The sequence below is a fragment of the Piliocolobus tephrosceles genome, chromosome 6, assembly GCF_002776525.5.
Source record: "Piliocolobus tephrosceles isolate RC106 chromosome 6, ASM277652v3, whole genome shotgun sequence".
Taxonomy (NCBI): Eukaryota; Metazoa; Chordata; class Mammalia; order Primates; family Cercopithecidae; genus Piliocolobus; species Piliocolobus tephrosceles.
This window is the reverse complement of record NC_045439.1, coordinates 115403821-115422992: the sequence shown is the minus strand read 5'-3', so window position 1 is coordinate 115422992 and position 19172 is coordinate 115403821. Positions and strand designations below refer to the sequence as shown.

At 34.6% G+C, this 19172-nt stretch overlaps 1 protein-coding gene across 5 annotated transcripts in view; it reads right to left on the bottom strand.

The window, feature by feature from the left end:
- The window catches only part of STRN3 (striatin 3), a 135959-nt gene that overhangs the window by 25096 nt on the left and 91691 nt on the right, over nt 1-19172 (bottom strand). For 3 of the 5 annotated variants that reach the window (XM_023227441.1, XM_023227437.1, XM_023227439.1), the window contains exons 7-8: nt 16309-16450; nt 10345-10455 (exon numbers count right to left, since the gene is read on the bottom strand). In XM_023227441.1, coding sequence (XP_023083209.1) covers nt 10345-10455; nt 16309-16450 — 253 coding nt within the window. The remainder of the gene's footprint in view (nt 1-10344; nt 10456-16308; nt 16451-19172) is intronic. The other 2 variants (XM_023227438.1, XM_023227440.1) reach the window with 1 other exon arrangement.

Below are 19172 nucleotides of genomic sequence, written 5' to 3'. Positions count from 1 at the left end.
TTTCTGTGGAGAGATATATATAAAGATACATATATGTATTACATATATCTCTCTCTCTAAAGACATATATATATCTCTCTCCATAGAATACTTAAGAGAGAGTTCGTTAAAGTTCTGTAAACTCACAGACACAGAAGTTATCATTAAAACAATGGAAAATTTTGGTGTTTAAGGTTAACATTTACCAGTATAAAGAATAAAACAAGGGCTTTTCAACATAACTCACGTTTAAAAAAGTTAACAAAGGAATAAGTACAAATAATTTTTATGAGGGTGCAACAAACGATTAACTTTACCTGGTGTTTCCATGGATATCTTCCTGCCATGTTAGTACAAATTTGTCATTAACAAATCAACCCCAATTTTTTTCAAAATGTTTTTCTCATTTTTCCCAAATCTGAAAAACCTGACTTATCCATGAGATAGATCTCTGAGTTTCTCAAAATGATATGAAAGTCAGTACTGTCATAAGCCATAAATATAAGGGAAGAATTTTGGCTGTTGCCTGGATAATTCAGGCCAAAATATATAAAACTCAAAAGCTTCTGTAGTATTGCAGAATATTCTTTAACTCTGAAATTTAGAAATAGCAGACTTATTTATTTTGAACCATATATTTTGAAAGAAAACTTAAGTTTTAAGAATGTCAGAAAAAAATACTTTGAAAAGACAATGCTTTATAATCTACATAAGTTTAAAAAAATAAAATAGGTAAGTCCAAGGTCAAACATTATGACCTTATATTTACTAACGTCATCAGTAATGGATGTTAAGTTCACTGTGGCTATTTGAGTGTAAGTAACTCTAAGAACTATTACCCATCTATGCATCCTTAACAAAATGCCAGGCAATTAGATGGTAAAACTTAGTGGAAATAGGTGGACTTTTAAACATTTACTGGTCCTATTTTACAGTAATTCCTAATTTCTTAGAAATGCTTAAACAACTCTACTTCTGGATTAGGTAATATGTTATGTATTCTGAATTTCCTAACTAACAATAATGAGGAAATTCAGTGTTACCTGAGGATTCCCCCCAAAGAGAAATGACTGTAAATAAATTCTCCAATAAACAAAAAAACTGTCTACTGGATATCCAACCACCAGTTAAATTCAACATAAAAGAACATAAACATTATTCTTTCTCAAAAATAGCTCCCTTTTTTAACTTTCCCACTTGTATGACTACCACCACCATTTGTTTAATTTTGCTTCTTAAAATTCTGCAACCACATCTTAATTCTTCAACTTGTAAAATTATAAAAGGGTGGGGGCTGTTTTTAAAAAAGAATCTTCCTTTAAAGTATTCTCCAAGTTTATCTCTCTATTGACTTTAATCAAGGCTTTCAACCTTATGAATTACTACAACAGACTTCCAATCGGTTCTTCTATCTCTGAGCTCCATTTACCTTCAATCACATTAATATACTACAACTAATTTTCCAAAATTATCACATTTATTATATCTCCCTTCACTAAGAAACCACAAGTAGCACTTCAACACTCTGGATCAAAGTTAACTAAAATCATGTACTTAGGCCGGGCGCGGTGGCTCAAGCCTGTAATCCCAGCGCTTTGGGAGGCCGAGAAGGGCGGATCACGAGGTCAGGAGATGGAGACCATCCTGGCTAACATGGTGAAACCCCGTCTCTACTAAAAAATACAAAAAAAAAAAAAAAAACTAGCCAGGTGAGGTGGTGGGCGCCTGTAGTCCCAGCTACTCGGGAGGCTGAGGCAGGAGAATGGCGTGAACCCGGGAGGTGGAGCTTGCAGTGAGCTGAGATCCGGCCACTGCACTCCAGCCCGGGCTACAGAGCCAGACTCCGTCTCAAAAAAAAAAATCATGTACTTAACCTTTCATGTGCTTTATGATCTGATCCTATTTTTTCTACCCCATCTTATCTTTTAATGATCCACAATACAAACTCCCTTCATTTTCCAGTCAAAGCAGTTTCCATATGTAGTTTCAGTGTTCACTGAGTTTACTTCTGCCATATTTTGTCATATTTGTCCTCACCCGTTCTCAGAAAGGTGAGAATGCTTTCTACACACACACACACACACACACACACACACACACACACACACACTTCCTAATTTTCTAACATGCACCTCAGCCTATCTGAATTCTATCCATTCTTCCACATCAGTTTCATATCTTCTGTAAAGCTTTTGTTGATCTTTCAATGTTCTCTTATTTGTGCGTAACATAAAATGACTTTATTAAATACTACCTTGTAAATAATTTCATTATATGATAGTTAATGTGAAACATAATAAAGGCTTGTTACAGATAATAAAGTTTTGTTACAGATAATGTAAAGTCAAAGTCTTTCTGTACACATGAACTGGGAGATACAGAAGAGAAATAAATTAGGATATATTATGGAAGCTACTGTTCAAACTGAGGATCCCAAATTACATAATATTATTTACATACTATAGCCAGATAGTTTCAGTGTGACACAGTGCCAAGTTGAGGAAATGATGAAACTTCCCTGCTCTAATCCTAGTTTCTCAAACGCTGCCAAAAGATGACAGCAGATTTCACAATTTAGTCTTTACTCTATTGTGTAGAGCATCTTTCAACTGCAAATTTAATGTCTTCATTTTCTTTCTAAACCTATCCAATATTCTAAATATAATAAATGCAAGAAAACAATTTCAAATAAAAAATCTGAAGTCTTATCAGCAATGAGAAAACTGTAGGGGTATAATAGGATACTAGACAATATTAATATCAATATTTAAAGGCATATTTGAAGGCCCATTAAGCACTAATTAAACAAAAACTGAAATTTATACAAGTACAAATACTTTTTCTAATTCTTACAGCAAGAAAAACTTTTATTTTTTAATTTTTGTTACTATTTTTGAGACAAGATCTTGCCCTGTCACTCAGGCTAGAATGCAGTGACACAAACATGGCTCTCTACAGCCTTGATCTCCTTGGCTCTTGACCTCCCGGACTCAAGTGATCCTTCCACTTCAGCCTGCCCAGTAGCTGGGACCACAGGCACATACCACCAAGCTTGACTAATTTTAAAAATATTTTTATAGAGACAGGGTCTTACCATGTTGTCCAGGCTGGTCTTGAACTCTTAGACTCAGGCAATCCTCCTACCTCGGTCTCCAGAGTAGCTGGGACCACAGTCATGTACTACCACACTCAGCTAATTTTTGTATTTTCTATTTTTGTAGAGATGGTCTCACCATGCTGCCTAGCCTGGTATTGAGCTCCTGGGGTGAAGCAATCCTCTCTCTTAAGCATCCCAAAGTGCTAGGATTGCAGGCATGCGCCACCGTGCCCAGCTAGAAAAACTTTTCTACTACTGTGAAAACAACCCACCTACTTCTTAACAAAGTCCTATATAAATGCATAATCCTCTAAACAGACTGACACAATGAAAAACATACTAATTATGCCATGTGTAAGCCAAACTATAGACTACTGTTACGTTTTCAAATTCCACTCTAACATATACACGCTCATGCCATGAAATTTATCTTCCTATGCTCTCTATCACTGTAAGTAAAATAGTACTTTTGAATAAATCTAACATTTTCCCTTTCTCAAATAAGCCCTCCCTTTGTTGATCAACTTTTATATTCTGAAGCAAAACTGTTAGGAGGCAATCTGGAAAAGATAAGCTTATTTAGTTAAGTCGTGTTTGCTAGATCTGTTCTGTTTTCTATAATTAAAGCTTTCACATGACAACTGTTGTCTTAAATAAATATGAGATCACAATAATAAGAAAAAATAACTTCAGCTGCAAAATGACTCTTCCATTTTAAAAAGTGTACTGATTAAAGAGTATCAATCTGATACATTCTGATCCTAGGCAAAATACCTAAGTTATTTTCTTGAAAGAAAAAAATCCCGAGTTAAAGGACATGAATAGTTTGTTTTTAAAGAGTAAAATTAAAGTCAGAAACATAAAACCACATGCCTAGTTGAAAATAACATCTCTTTTCTATGAAACAATTTTGTTTTTGTCTTTGAGGGAGGAGAGAGAATATAACTATTCTGTGAGCTCTTCGAATTAGTACTATGTGCTAAACGGAAGTAGCTTACTCATCACAGATAATTTGTAGTGTGAGCAAAGGTGTTTTTAAAAGCCTACTTAAGAGTAATTTCTTCTTAAATGTATTCAAATGCCTAATTTTGGATATCTGGCTTCAAGTCACACTTTAAAAAACTGGATTTCCTGTTGACAACATGTTTTCTTGGATCTGGAATAGCAAACGACAAATATTAATACAAAACTTTAAAAATAAAAATTAGAAAATGACTTGGGGGAGCTCACTTATGATTTTTAAGAAATGCTGAAAAAGTTACAAGACTTCCCCGTTTCAAATGTATTGATAATCAGGCCAGAAGGTGCACAGCAATTCTGCAATGCCAGTAAAGGAAAGAAGGGAAATAGCAAAAAAAATCATATTCTATACATAGAAGAGACAGAAAAGTTAGGATAAATGAGAATAATTAGGAAAATTAAGATAAATCCACTCACTAAGAACCAGGAATGCAAACACATATTCCCAAAATGTGAATTTTTAAAATGGGGAAAGCCTATACATCTTTTCAAGAAAGGAAATGAAATAATCTTTTATTGGTTAAGTTTAAATTTTATAGGTATAATATAGCTTAAGAGTAACAACAGGCTATAAGAATAATGGCTCCTATCAAAGGAAAATACATTATTATAATCCACAGTTTAAACTGTCCATGTTGAAAAGGAATAACAAATATCAAAGAAAGTCTTAAAAGAGTTTTAGCCGCTTCTAACTAAAGCCTCCATATTTCAGATGCTTCGTTCACACTGTGTAATTTTTAATCATTGATTTACATGTTTTTACTACGACATAAAATACAGCACAAATGGAGACCTTAAAAAGTTAGAAAAATGCTATCAGCCCAACATTTTTACAAAAGATTCACTTCAAGCTCCTCCCAAATTACAGAAAAGAGAAATTATTAAAAAGTGAAAGAAAACTGAGTTTTAGCTTAGATATTAGTATTGCATCAAAGTTTATTTCTTGATTTTCATGACTGTACTATGGTCATACACCAGAATGTCTTTGTTTAAATACATACTAATATATTTAAAGAGCAACATGTCTATAACTTACTTTTCTGAACTATTCAAAAAAAAGAAAAAAAAAAATACATGGCCAGGTACAGTGGCTCATGCCTGAAACCTTTCTTTTTTTTTCTTTTTTGAGATGGTCTCCCTCTGTCGCCCAGGCTGGAGTGCAGTGGCGCGATCTTGGCTCACTGCAACCTCCGTCTCCTCGGTTCAAGTGATTCTCCTGCCTCAGCCTCCCCAAGTAGCTGGGACTACAGGTGTGAGCCACCACGCCCAGCTAATTTTTTTTTCTATTTTTAGTAGAGACAAGGTTTCACGATGTTGGCCAGGCTGATCTCAAACTCTTGACCTCAGGTGATCTGCCCGCCTCGGCCTCCCAAAGTGCTGGGATTATAGGCATGAACCACTGCACCCAGCCTCATGCCTGAAATCTTAATGCTTTGGGAGGCTGAGGTGAGACGATCACTGAGGCCATGAGTTTGAGACCTGCCCAGGCAACATACAGAGATCTTGTCTATTAAAAAATGTAAAAGTTAGCCAGGCATAGTGGTGCACACCTGTGGTCCCAGCTACTTGGGAGGTGGGAGTGGAAAGACTGCTTGAGCCTAGGAGTTTGAGGTTGCAGTGAGCTACGATGTGCTACTGCACTCCATCTGGGGAAGCAGAGAGCCTGTTTCAAAAAATAAATAAATAAAAAAGAATATATTTACAGAAAGGAAAGGAAAAAGCAAGTGTGGTAAAGTGTTAACATTTGGTGGGCAACCTGGGTGAAAAGTATATGGAATTCTCTGTACTATTCTCACAAAATTTTCTTAAGTAAGAAATTATGTCAAAATAAAAAGTTAAAAGGTGGCCGGGCGTGGTGGCTCAAGCCTGTAATCCCAGCACTTTGGGAGGCCGAGATGGGCGGATCACGAGGTCAGGAGATCGAGACCATCCTGGCTAACATGGTGAAACCCCGTCTCTACTAAAAAAATACAAAAAACTAGCCGGGCAAGGTGGCGGGCGCCTGTAGTCCCAGCTACTCGGGAGGCTGAGGCAGGAGAATGGCGTAAACCCGGGAGGCGGAGCTTGCAGTGAGCTGAGATCCGGCCACTGCACTCCAGCCTGGGTGACACCGAGACTCCGTCTCAAAAAAAAAAAAAAAAAAAAAAAACGTTAAAAGGAAAAGAAAGCTTAACCGTGTGAAGCCTGAGACGAAAATAACTGCATCAAGCCTCTTTAGTTTCATGGTATTGACTCTTAAGAGTATTAATAAGATAAAGTACATCTCAATTATATTGTATAACTCACTTAGTGAGAAGGAAATACTGAAGTGGGTCTACATTCCAAGGCATGGCTGTCACTTTTAACCCCTTTTCCTCTTGCAGGGGGCAGGGTAAAAAAAAAAAGGAAGAGTGGGATACAGTGAACAAGCTGGAAGACACAGAAACTTTAATTTAGCACTTGATTTTAGAAGCCTTTCCATTTAAAAGTCAAATCTTGAATGGGTCTTTACAAAGTTAAAAAGTCAGCATTCTTGCCATTTTTCTCTTTCCCTTCCAAAAAAAAAAGAAAAAGAAAAAATACTGGATTACATCTGCTGATTCCATATGGTAAAGTCAGCAAATAGTTTTCTTCCCTCTAAGACGTTGCAGTGAAAAACCTGTAGAAGCTTATACTAATTCAGTAGGTGTGACTTATTAACAAATTCTGGAATAAAGAAAAAAATCAAGGTTGGTAAATGTATACAAATTTACATTTACATAGGTAGAATAAGTTCTGGTTCAATTATACAGTAGGGTGACTATAGCTAATGATATATTTCAAGATAATTCTATATTTCAAGATAGCTAGAAAAAAAGGGTATGAGTGCTGTAACCACAGAGAAATGATGAATATGCTAACTACTCTGATTTTCATTATTCAATGTTTAAATATATTAAAATGTCATACTGTGTCCCATAAATATTTATAATTATGTGTCATTTATAAGCAAAAAAAAAAATTTTTAAGAAATCAAAAGACTACAGATAATGAATTATTCTAACTTGTACAAAGCTACCTAAAGAGAACATCAGAATAACAATATGGGCTAGATAATAGAAATGCTAAGAAATTCATGAATTACCTTTTCATGTAAAATTATATCTTAGTATTAACACGATGAGTTATTTGAATTAAGATCATTAGAAGTTTGTGATCTATAAACAGGAAAAAAAGTTTTTACTTTCTTAAACTCTATTTTCATGGCAAGGATTCAGAGCCAACATTTTCACACTGAATTCTGTATTCAAGAGCAAAAATTTTTTAGTTTACAAAATTTCATAAAGGAAGCATAAAAAAGAAACATAATTTATTTCTCAATTATCTTTCCTGAGACACTTAGCTAGAGACCTTATCCCTATATCTACTTACATTAGTAGCCTTAAAGACAGTAATACTTAAAAAATGTTTAAAAATTAGAAACAAATCTACAGGTTTAACTAATGGAAGCTAAGTTACATCCACAAAAATTGTATTTTAAATGACTGTGAAACATTAAGAAATAATGAGTTAAATTACAACAATAATATTCTAGTTAAAATATTAAGAAGGAGGTTTTGTGTATATAGACTTTTAAGAAAAGATGGATGAATATATGCCAAATAGTCTCTGAGTGGTAGGATTGCAGGTGATTTTTATAGTTTTTCTTTATGTTCCTGTATACTTCTTATATTATCTGAATAACAAGCATGTGTTATGTTGATGATTATATAAGCAAAATTCATTTTTTTGAAAAAACAGATATGAAATCAAAATTAGAGTGGAATGGGCTGAATAACAGAATACCCATCTAGATAGTAAGATGTTATTGAGACATGAAAGCCTTAAGTTATGAATTTGGGGTCTCCAGGTACTGATTCAATAAAAGAAGTTCACTTTCATCCATTTCACATACTGGGTTCCTCTCTGTTGTTTGGAAAGAAAAAAAAAATCACAAACATATACAAAGGAATTATTTGCTGACATAAAATGATGTTTTCTATGATGGTAGTAGGCAAATCATAATATTGTGTGTATTAAGGTCCAATTAAAAAAAAACATAAGGCCGAGCATGGTGGCTCATGCCTATAATCTTAACACTCTGAAAAGCTGAGGTGGAAGAACGGCCTGAAGCCAAGAGTTCGAGACCAGCTTGGGCAATACAGAGAAACCCCATCTCTACAAAAAAATTTTAAAAATAAAATATTAGCCAGGTGTGGTGGCACGTGCCTATAGTCCCAGCTACTCAGGAGGCTGAGGTGGGAAGATATCTTGAGGGCAGGAGAGTTCAAGGCTACAGTGAGCTATAATTTGCACTACTGCACTCCAAACTGGGTTCTAAAAAAATTAAAATTTGTATAAGGGGTTAAAAATTCAGCTTTAGTTTATCTGTTTCTAATATTTCTTAAACACACTTAAACATACTTTTTTTAATTAAAAATATTATTAAGAAAAGTTTAAAAGCAACAACTAAAAAAGATCTTGACTTACATCTTATTTGTAGAACTCAAAAAGATATAGTCTATCAGAGGGGGAAAATGGGATACTTCCATCTTAAATTAGAAGCAACATTACCTAATATTTCCCAAAAAAAAATCTTCTGCAGATTAAGTCAGTTTCTGATACTATATATAAAATAAGCAATCCACTAGTAAAATGAACTACTTTATTTCTTAAAAAAAAAAAAAAAAAATTAAACCCTAGGCCGGGCACAGTGGCTCATGCCTGTAATCCCAGCACTTTGGGAGGCCAAGGCAGGCAGATCATGACGAAGTCAGGAGATTGAGATCATCCTGGCTAATGTGGTAAATCCCCGTCTCTACTAAAAATACAAAAAATTAGCCAGGCATGGTGGCATGTGCCTGTAGTCCCAGCTACTCAGGAGACTGAGGCCGGAGAATCGCTTGAACCCAGGAGGCGGAGGCTGCAGTGAGCCGAGATTGCGCCGCTGCACTCCAGCCTGGGCGACAGAGTGAGACTGCATCCAGGAAAAAAAAAAAAAAAAAAAAATTAAACCCAAAAATTCTAATGTCATTTTGTCTATTCTAAAATAGTCAATCATGCAAACGTACTTTTATACTCAAAATGCTTGCATTATAGGTAAACAATGTTAGAACTAAACACAACCCCAGCCCAGTATCAAATGTTTTTAAATACAATAAGCAGTTCACTATATAGTTTTTTAATTCACACGCAATAACAAAAGCTATCATAAAGTTATAAAAGAAAATTGTGTAACAGGTGAAACCCCCAAAACTTCACTTATTAGCCTCCACAGCAAATGAAATCACTCAAAAGAGGTTTTACTGAAAGAAACTCGCACGTTTCTATTACACTTGCCATTTTATATATTAATGTATTTGTCACCAAAGAAACACAAAAAGAATGTCTGTATCGTTTTTGCCTTTTTCTCACACTATTTTCTCCTTTATATAGTCAAAATGTTAGACTAGGAGGGGTCAATGGCCAGTTGAAAAGAGTCCCAAAATAAGTTTCAAGTCTCTCTAGTTAACAGTCGTAGATCTGAAGATATTTTTATGTAGCAACTTTTAAGTTTGCACCACCAAATGGAAATGAATTGCTACTTTAAGAGAGGTACTGTAGCGGATTTATATTTTAATAAGTAAATTGGTTAATATACAACACAGTGAAAAATACATCCAGGCACCAAGACACCCAGCAATAACTAAACAAACCCTAGTGTCACCACTAACCTCCCACTCCTGGTCTCCTTCACCACAGTAGCCAAAAAATACTACCCAAGAGATTCCTCTTGCTGCTGCTGTTGTTTGTGGTTGGATTAAGACCAGAAAGCAGAAACTACAGAAAGGGCTTTCCTACTCACTGTAGGTAAGGATTCCCAAACTAAGAAATGTAATCTGGATATGAGTTGTTTATCGCTACACTCTATGTATCAAAAATGGAGAAATTTATACTTTTCTCCCTTTTGAACAAATTTTTATTTTTTATTCCAATGCCAATATTCCTAACAATTTGGTAAAGTTTTTAAAGCTTAAAAACAATCCTCAAAATCCTTTACCTTTCCCATATATTTTAAATGATTTCCTACTTGATCGATAACACATCCTAAATTATATACAAACAAATTTCAATTATACAACAGACAAAGTTTAAAGTTAGTTGCCCCCTTTTTGAAACAAAAAATTAAGTTACACAAAAAAACAGAATTGAATAATTTTTTTCTTAATTATTGGTATACAAAAATTATAATAGTCAGAATCTGCACTTACTCTTCACCCCTTTCTTCCCCTTTCGTTCCTTCTTGTACTGTTCCTTCAGTTTACTTATTAGTCCCTGGTCTACATCCCAAACCTCAGCAGTTGGGGAGAGGTCATCTTTATCTACATGCAGCATATTATTAAAAGAAAAAAAATCAGCAGTTGGCAATGCAAGCTGTTGGCAGTAAACTGTTATAGCTTTACATAATCATAAAAAAATGTACTAATAGCATATACTCAAAATACTTTAAAGGTGCAGTCTCAGTTCTGGTATTCACAACTCAAACTCTAAATGCCCATGTCATAAGTTTCTAAACATTTAATATCAACAGTTAAATAGTGCTTCATTTTCATGAACCACAAATTTGAAGGTTATCATTCATTCAATAGACTGACATTAGAAATCTAATGTTATAAAAATAGATCACTGCATCTTTATAAAAATGTTAATAAAAAATTACTCAGCCAGCATCATAAAAGCAAATGAATGAAATACATGCGAACTACTCGGAAAAGTGCAAGCTAGAAAGTTAAGTGCTGTTTCATTGATGAAAATATTCATGCACCTTCTGTCATACTGATTCTGCATGCACAGGATTAACTGTACTAATGGAGAGGCATTCTAGTCCAATATAATACACATAAGTTGAAAAATACAATGTCTTGAATAATCCATACAAAGCATTCAGAAAGTCCCACCTCTGCCCCCACCCACCCAAACAGTTCAACATCTCATTACCTTCTTCCATTGGTCTACAACTAAGATTAGCAAAAAAACAAAAACAAAACAAAAAAAACAAAAACAAAAAACAAAAAAACAAAACTCAAATTCCACTGAAGAATTTTTCTAAAATTGATTTTTTTTTTCAGGATAAAAGTAGTGATCAGCATGGAGAAGTGAAAACATACATTGCTGTACATCTACTAAAGCTACATCAGCTATTTTAGCTGAATAATAAATCCATATTTAACTAAATACTTGTGCCTGAGAAAATTTACTCAAAGTCAACTAGAGGAAAAACAGCATTAAAAAGAGGCAGCATAAAAATAATTAAGTCTTTGAGACTTATTTTAAATATTGAGGATTTTTCCTTCCTTTGTGTGGTTTTAAAACAGCCACGTTATAAGGAAGTTTAACACCCTGACTTGTTAAGTTTTTGATAATTCAGTATATTCTGGCTCACAAGTTTTGTAAGAGCCACCCTAGGCCTCACTGACTTAATCTATAAAGCAGACATAAAAAGCCGTTCTCTTCCTTTATAGACTGTTATACGTACCAAACTTAAGAAATTCTCATATTTGAATGGCACACAGAAATGCAAATATTTACTGTACCTTGAGTTTTTCCTGCTACAATTGTCGTAACTTTTTCCCTGATGGTTAGACCACCTATGATCACAGGTGGTCAGTATGTGAAAAGCTAAATCCTAAGCTTTAAATTAATTTGCTAACTTGAATTACTTGAAACTAAGTTACTCATGACTAAAACTTACACCTAAGATTATCTGTCAAATCCACAAATTGTAATGCTGTTTGTAATACAGTTGTAAAGAGAAAATACACTTTACTCAATTCACATGTACTCAAATCATGAAGTTTCCTGAAAACTACACTGCATCAGGAATCCTTCTGTAAACTTATTGAATATACTAAGAAAAACGGGATCTCAACAATTAATCATTTGCACTCATCTTAATGAATTAACAATTCTTAATTTCAACTACTTAAAGCAAGACAAATTGATACATTATAAGCAAATATTTTTTAAACCTCAAAGAGACCAAAAAAACTTAAGTTGTATAAAGTTTATATAGGAAATCAGATAGAAGAGAAAAATTTAATAAGAGCCAAACAGTTTTCTAAAAGACCTGTGTAGAGAGAATAAAACTGTGAACAGCTCTAATGTTGACAAAGAGAGTGGAGTGAAAATGCATAGAGAATAAAAAAAGGATAAACTTAAGGAAAAAATATTACTTGCAAGATAATCTCAAATCTAGAAAACAAAGGTAAATTTAGGCAGTGCAAAGAACAGGTTGGTGAATGCATATGTGCAAAAACAACATCCTGAAACTTGCCTGGTAAGTAACAGCTGTTTGATATTGCTTATAAGAAACAGATAAGAACAAAAGGGAAGAGGCAGCATAATCTTCTACATATTAATCCTGTTTTTAAAAAATCTAGGGGGAAAAAATACCAAGAAATGAGGTTGAATCATTTACGGTAACTTTTATGTCTAAAAGAAAACACAAATATGCATAAGAAAGTTGACTCCTGACAGCTCAAACCCACAAAAACATGAAATTCTACTATGGTAATTCTGATTACCAAAGCAGAGGAATTATACACATCTATTAACTGTAGCATAAATTTGTAACTAACTTTATGCATGTACTTATACTTTATCCATTATACTTAAGTACGAACATTCAGGTGCTAATCGTATTTTGTAGTTCTATAAATCTCTACAGATCAGTTTCAAAGATAGGAGACAATAAATGAACATTCTTAAAATGCCTAGTCTCCATGAAAGAAAAAGCAAAATAGAAATGCCAACTATTGTTTTTGATAATTAGAAGAACTAAAAATCACTAATATTAAACTCAGACTATCTAACATAGATGACAGTGAAAAGAGAGTTAGAAAGCTTGCCAGAAGGCAGTGGTTTCATAAGATAAAAAAAAAAATTCAAAGTCAGAGATAACAAAGTTAATTGTCGATTGCTAATATACAAAATAAAAACCAGATTCTCTAATGTAAGGACTACAGAGTATGTTTCATTAAGACAAGACTTACATTTTTAAAAAATCAGTGCTCTTTTACTCAATAATTCAAATCTGGGCTGGGCATCATGGCTCACACCTGTAATCCCAGAACTTTGGGAGGCCGTGGCAGGTGGATCACCTGAGGTCAGGAGTTCAAGACCAGCTTGGCCAACGTGGTGAAACCCTGTCTCTATTAAAAATAGAAAAACTGGCCGGGCATGGTGGCACACGCCTGTAATCCCAGCTACTCTGGAGGCTGAGGCAGGAGAATCACTTGAATCCGGGAGGCGGAGGTTGCAGTGAGCCGAGACCGTTACATTGCACTCCAGTCTGGGTAACAGAGTGAGACACTGTCTCAAAAAAAAAAAAAGAAAAAAAAATCTGAAAGCTACCACTTTCCTATTTATAAATATATTCAATTTTTTAGAAAACGAATTCCATAAATATAAAGAGTGTTTGCATATTCATCGTCTTTGCTTTGGAAAAAATGACTATGACATCTTGTTGAGTAGAGATGAAGAACTCTGGAAACACTGCATAAATCACTTGACAGTTTTCATTTCTCACAGAAAAAAACTATTTGAACCATCTTGTACTTAAATGAGTTATTTTCCTTCATCAAGAACTTAAAATGTTTTAAAGATAATATTTCCGTCTTGTCTGGAAGAGACCTTTCTGATTATTTCCACTTACATAGGAGACACCGGCACTATCAAATAATGATAGTAAAAAGCAAAGTATTGAGAGTTGTCTTAAAACTCTGCTCTACAATCAAAAGTCTTCAGACAGAAGGACCAATCAGTTGTACATAATATGGGAACTATTATCAAAGAAATAATGCCATTCCATACCAATTACATTCCTGAATTTTTCTTTATCCTTTTGACTAAATTTCTAGCAACTTTAGGCTAAGGAAACAGGAATAAGTATGTGTCAAGATTTAGCTAAAAAGATACTCGATAAATATTTTGATCATTTTCTTTTTAATGAAAATAATCTAAATGTGCATCATAGGGCTCTGGTTAAATAAAATCATGGCACATTATTGACAGAATGTTATCCAGCTACTAAAAATGATGCTGATTGGGCATGGTGGCTCATGCCTGTAATCCCAGTAGTTTGGGAGGCCAAGGCAGGCAGATTGCTTGAGTCCAGGAGTTCAAGACTAGCCTGAGCAACATGGCCAAACTCAGTCTCTACCAAAAAAAAAAAAAAAAAAAGGCAAAAATTAGCCAGGTGTGGTCACACGCCTGTGGTCTCAATTATTCAGGAGGCTGAGGTGGGAGACCCTTTGAGCCTGGGAGGTGAAGGTCACAGTGAGCCAAGACTGCACCATGGCACCCCAGCCTGGGCAACAAAGTGAGATCCTGTTTAAAAAAGGGGGGGGGAGGGGATGCAGAAGAACCATGTATTAAGTGAAAAGTGTGCATTACAAATCAACATTGAGAAAACTCCTTATTTTACTAAATAAGTAAATATATATACACATACTTATAAAAAATACTCATCTTCGCATGTATTTGTAGGTTCTAAGTTTTCTAAAACACACTTGTATTACAAAATAATTATATATTTATATAATTACAAAACAATCAGGAAAAAAGCAATACTTTTGAAATTACTGGAAAAAGGTATTTCCAACATTGAATGTCTGCACAGAGAAGCTGAAAGAAAAGTTAAATATTTTTACTGTTTCTCCTGAGCAACGCTGATTTTGAAGAAAGGTACTCTTCTAAAACACAATCATTTTCAAATAGTAAGTACAAAAATGTAGTCTAGAAGGTAATTGTGGAGTTTTCTCATGTTTGAATTAATGTGTCTCTTCTATTTCCATTTAGAAGAAGAAAGAAGTGAAGGTCTGAAAATAATGCTTAAGAACTATAATAAGAAAACTGGTGGCAAAATTCAAATCTTTTAAGTACTTGATTCACTTTTTTATATCAAGATAGTCAATAAATGTACTATATATTAGGTTTTTTCTCTCTTGCTATTAGCAATATTTGGTTTAAACACATAACTGAGGCATCTTTTAAAAGCCAAGTGTTTGCTATCAAAGTAGTTTAAAAAAAAAATCTAGTGATTATTCCTCTTGCTTGTAATTAAGCAAAACTTTGATGCATTAAAATAACCTTCTCCAGGTTAGGCGCGGTGGCTCATGCCTCTAATCCCAGCACCCTGGGAGGCCAAGGCCGGTGGATCGCGAGGTCAAGAGATCGAGACCATCCTGGCCAACATGGTAAAACCTCGCCTCTACTAAAAATACAAAAATTAGCTTGGTGTGGTGGTGCACACCTGTAGTCCCAGCTACTCGGGAGGCCAAGGTAGGAGAATCACTTGAACCTGGGAGGCGAAGTTGCAGTGAGCCAAGATTGCACCACTGCACTGCAGCCTGGCGACAGAGCAAGACTCCATTTCAAAAATAATAATAATAATAATAAAATAAATAAATAATAACCTTCTCCAACAAAGCTCAGTAAACACACTTTATTCTACCTACCAGACAATATGCCGATATTAAATGGGGAAAGCATGAACGTATTTATTAGGAAAAACATTAAGGATGTCAGCTATTCATTTAAAACAATTTTTACACGTATTTTACCTCCTAATGGGGTTTTTAACCATGTACAGATAGAGAATGGTTTTCTCTTAGTTATGGCTGAATCATTATTAGCACAATGTACCACTTCCAAAGTTTAGTCCCTAACATTTTGCACACTGAATATTATAGGTAATAAAGTGTAGTATCTTCATTAAATTGTGCTCAATATAGAGCTATAACTCAGGATGAGTAGCTTTATTCTTTCTTGGTAATTAGTCAGATAACACTATATGGACACACTGAGTGTTAAATCTTCCTAAATCTAGAATATCAAATTAAACAATGGGAATGTTCAAAACTGAATACATACATTTTTAAAAATCTACTAAAGGGAAAGAATTTGGATTTCCAAATCAATTAAATGTTTCAACTTTAAATCCAGACAAATTCTAAAAATCAAAATCCACCAAAAGCCATATATATCAAACAGTTTAGTCACCAAATTTAAATAAATTGGTACAAAATACGTTGCTATTATTCAATACCACTTTCCCTTGCTCTCAGTTTAACTGCCACCATACACTGATACACACATTCCACATAAAATATTTAATAATAACCCATCATTAAGGGCTAGATTTCCTCCCACCCCCTATTTCTTTATGATCTTACCCCATTCTGTGCCATCCCCCGAACTCCGTGCTTCTCCAGCTCCTTCACCATCTTCAGCAGTCACTAAAAAATCAAATTCTTTCAGTGCTTCCTCAGTATCAGGATCGTCAGTTAGGTCGGCAGCTAAACCTTCATTACCTATCTGTAAATAGAATATAAACCAAGAATTACTTTTATCCTAAATGGAAAAGGGATGCTTTAATATCGTCACATAACTACATGTACACACCCATTTTAAAATTACTTGGATCCAAAATTTTAGATTTCCCATGTAATTCACAAATCCCAAATTATACTTTAGCTAAATGGTTCAACAGTGCTATGCCAAGAATGATCTAAGTAATGTGGCACTAAAAATGGTTTAAGTGCTAATCATCAAGAACAGTTACCTTCTTAAATTACAGTACATTCACAGTTAGTCCTCCATTAAAGAACCAGTCACTTATTTGAATTCTGATATGTTATGTTGAATTGACCTCATAAATGGGAAACTGCATGCTTAGTCCTTGACTTATAGAGATATGGCATAGTAACTAATTTAAGTTCATAGCTGTGATAATTATAATAGTGCTTTACCTTTCAGAACAAAAAATAAAAATAAAAAGGATCAAAATCCCTATTCACTCAAATAGACGTTATACATATAGAATGTGTCAAAAAAAACTGAAAACTAATTTTGTAGACCAGAAACTTTTGTGGAACATTGTCATTTTTTTCTTACATTACTGTAAAATCACAAATACCAACAATTAAACCTACCCACCTGTTGAAATACTACTGTACACTACTCTGGTAATTCACGAATGGATGATCAACTTGACTTTGGCTTCTATAGCTAGCCCCTCAAATCACTAAAATAGATAAACCTGTTTCTTAGGTTATGAGTAAAAGTGAATTTTTATTATTCCTTACTAAAAAACAAGACTGTTGAAACTTATTTATAATTCATAGATTACTCCCTCACCCAGGGTGGAAGTATTCCTATTGCAACTTCAGTTAATTTATCACTGGTGTGCCGTACATGAAGAGACAAACTTCAGCAGCAATTCTCAATTGTGGCAGAAGTAGAAAGGGCATCGCTTTAAAAAGGTTTCAATATCAATGGACTAGTCCTATAAATACAGACCTTTTCTTGCCCATTTAGTGAATAATACAGCAAACAATTCCTAATCTATGTGTGTAACGCAAAAAGAGCTGACCACATAAAACTTTTAAACGATATGTAAAATAAAGATGATCAATCACTCCCAATGTAACTTAAGACATCTAAAAAATTCCTATTCCATGGGCAAAAACTGGAAGCATTCCCTTTGAAAACTGGCATAAGACAGGGATGCCCTCTCTCACCACTCCTATTCAACATAGTGTTGGAAGTTCTGGCCAGGGCAATCAGCCAGGAGAAAGAAATAAAGGGTATTCAATTAGGAAAAAAGAGGAAGTCGAATTGTCCCTGTTTGCAGATGATATGATTGTATATTTAGAATACCCCATTGTATCAGCCCAAAATCTCCTTAAGCTGATAAGCAACTTTAGCAAAGTCTCAGGATACAAAATCAATGTGCAAAAATCACAAGCATTCCTATACACCAATAACAGACAAATAGAGAGCCAAATCATGAGTGACTCCCATTCACAATTGCTTCAAAGACAATAAAATACCTAGGAATCCAACTTACAAGGAATGTGAAGGACCTCTTCAAGGAGAACTACAAACCACTGCTCAACGAAATAAAAGAGGACACAAACAAATGAAAGAACATTCCATGCTCATGGATAGGAAGAATCAATATCGTGAACATGGCCATACTGCCCATGGTAATTTATAGATTCAATGCCATCCCCATCAAGCTACCAATGAGTTTCTTCACAGAATTGGAAAAAACTACTTTAAAGTTCATATGGAACCAACAAAGAGCCCGCATTGCCAAGGCAATCCTAAGCCAAAAGAACAAAGTTGGAGGCATCACGTTACCTGACTTCAAACTATACTACAAGGCTACAGTAACCAAAACAGCATGGTACTGGTACCAAAACAGAGATATAGACCTCTGAGAGCCCTCAGAAACAATACCACACATCTACAACCATCTGATTTTTGACAAACCTGACAAAAACAAGAAATGAGGAAAGGATTCCCTATTTAACAAATGGTGCTGGGAAAACTGGCTAGCCATATGTAGAAAGCTGAAACTGAATCCCTTCCTTACACCTTATACAAAAATTAATTCAAGATGGATTGAAGACCTAAATGTTAGACCTAAGACCATAAAAACCCTAGAAGAAAACCTAGGCAATACCATTTAGGACACAGGCATGGGCAAGGACTTCATGACTAAAACACCAAAAGCAATGGCAACAAAAGCCAAAATGACAAATGGGATCTAATTAAACTAAAGAGCTTCTGCACAGCAAAAGAAACTACCATCAGAGTGAACAGGCAACATATAGAATGGGAGAAATTTTCTGCCATCTATCCATCTGACAAAGGGCTAATATCCAGAATCTACAAAGAGCTTAAACAAATTTACAAGAAAAGAATCAAACAACCCCATCAAAAAGTGGGCAAAGGATATGAACAGACACTTCTTGAAAGAAGACATTTATGCAGTCAACAGACACATGAAAAAATGCTCATCATCACTGGCCATCAGAGAAATGCAAATCAAAACCACAATGAGATACCATCTCACACCAGTTAGAATGGAGATCACTAAAAAGTCAGGAAACAACAGGCACTGGAGAGGATGTGGAGAAACAGGAACACTTTTACACTGTTGGTGGGACTGTAAACTAGTTCAACCATTGTGGAAGACAGTGTGGCAATTCCTCAAGGATCTAGAACTAGAAATACCATTTAATCCAGT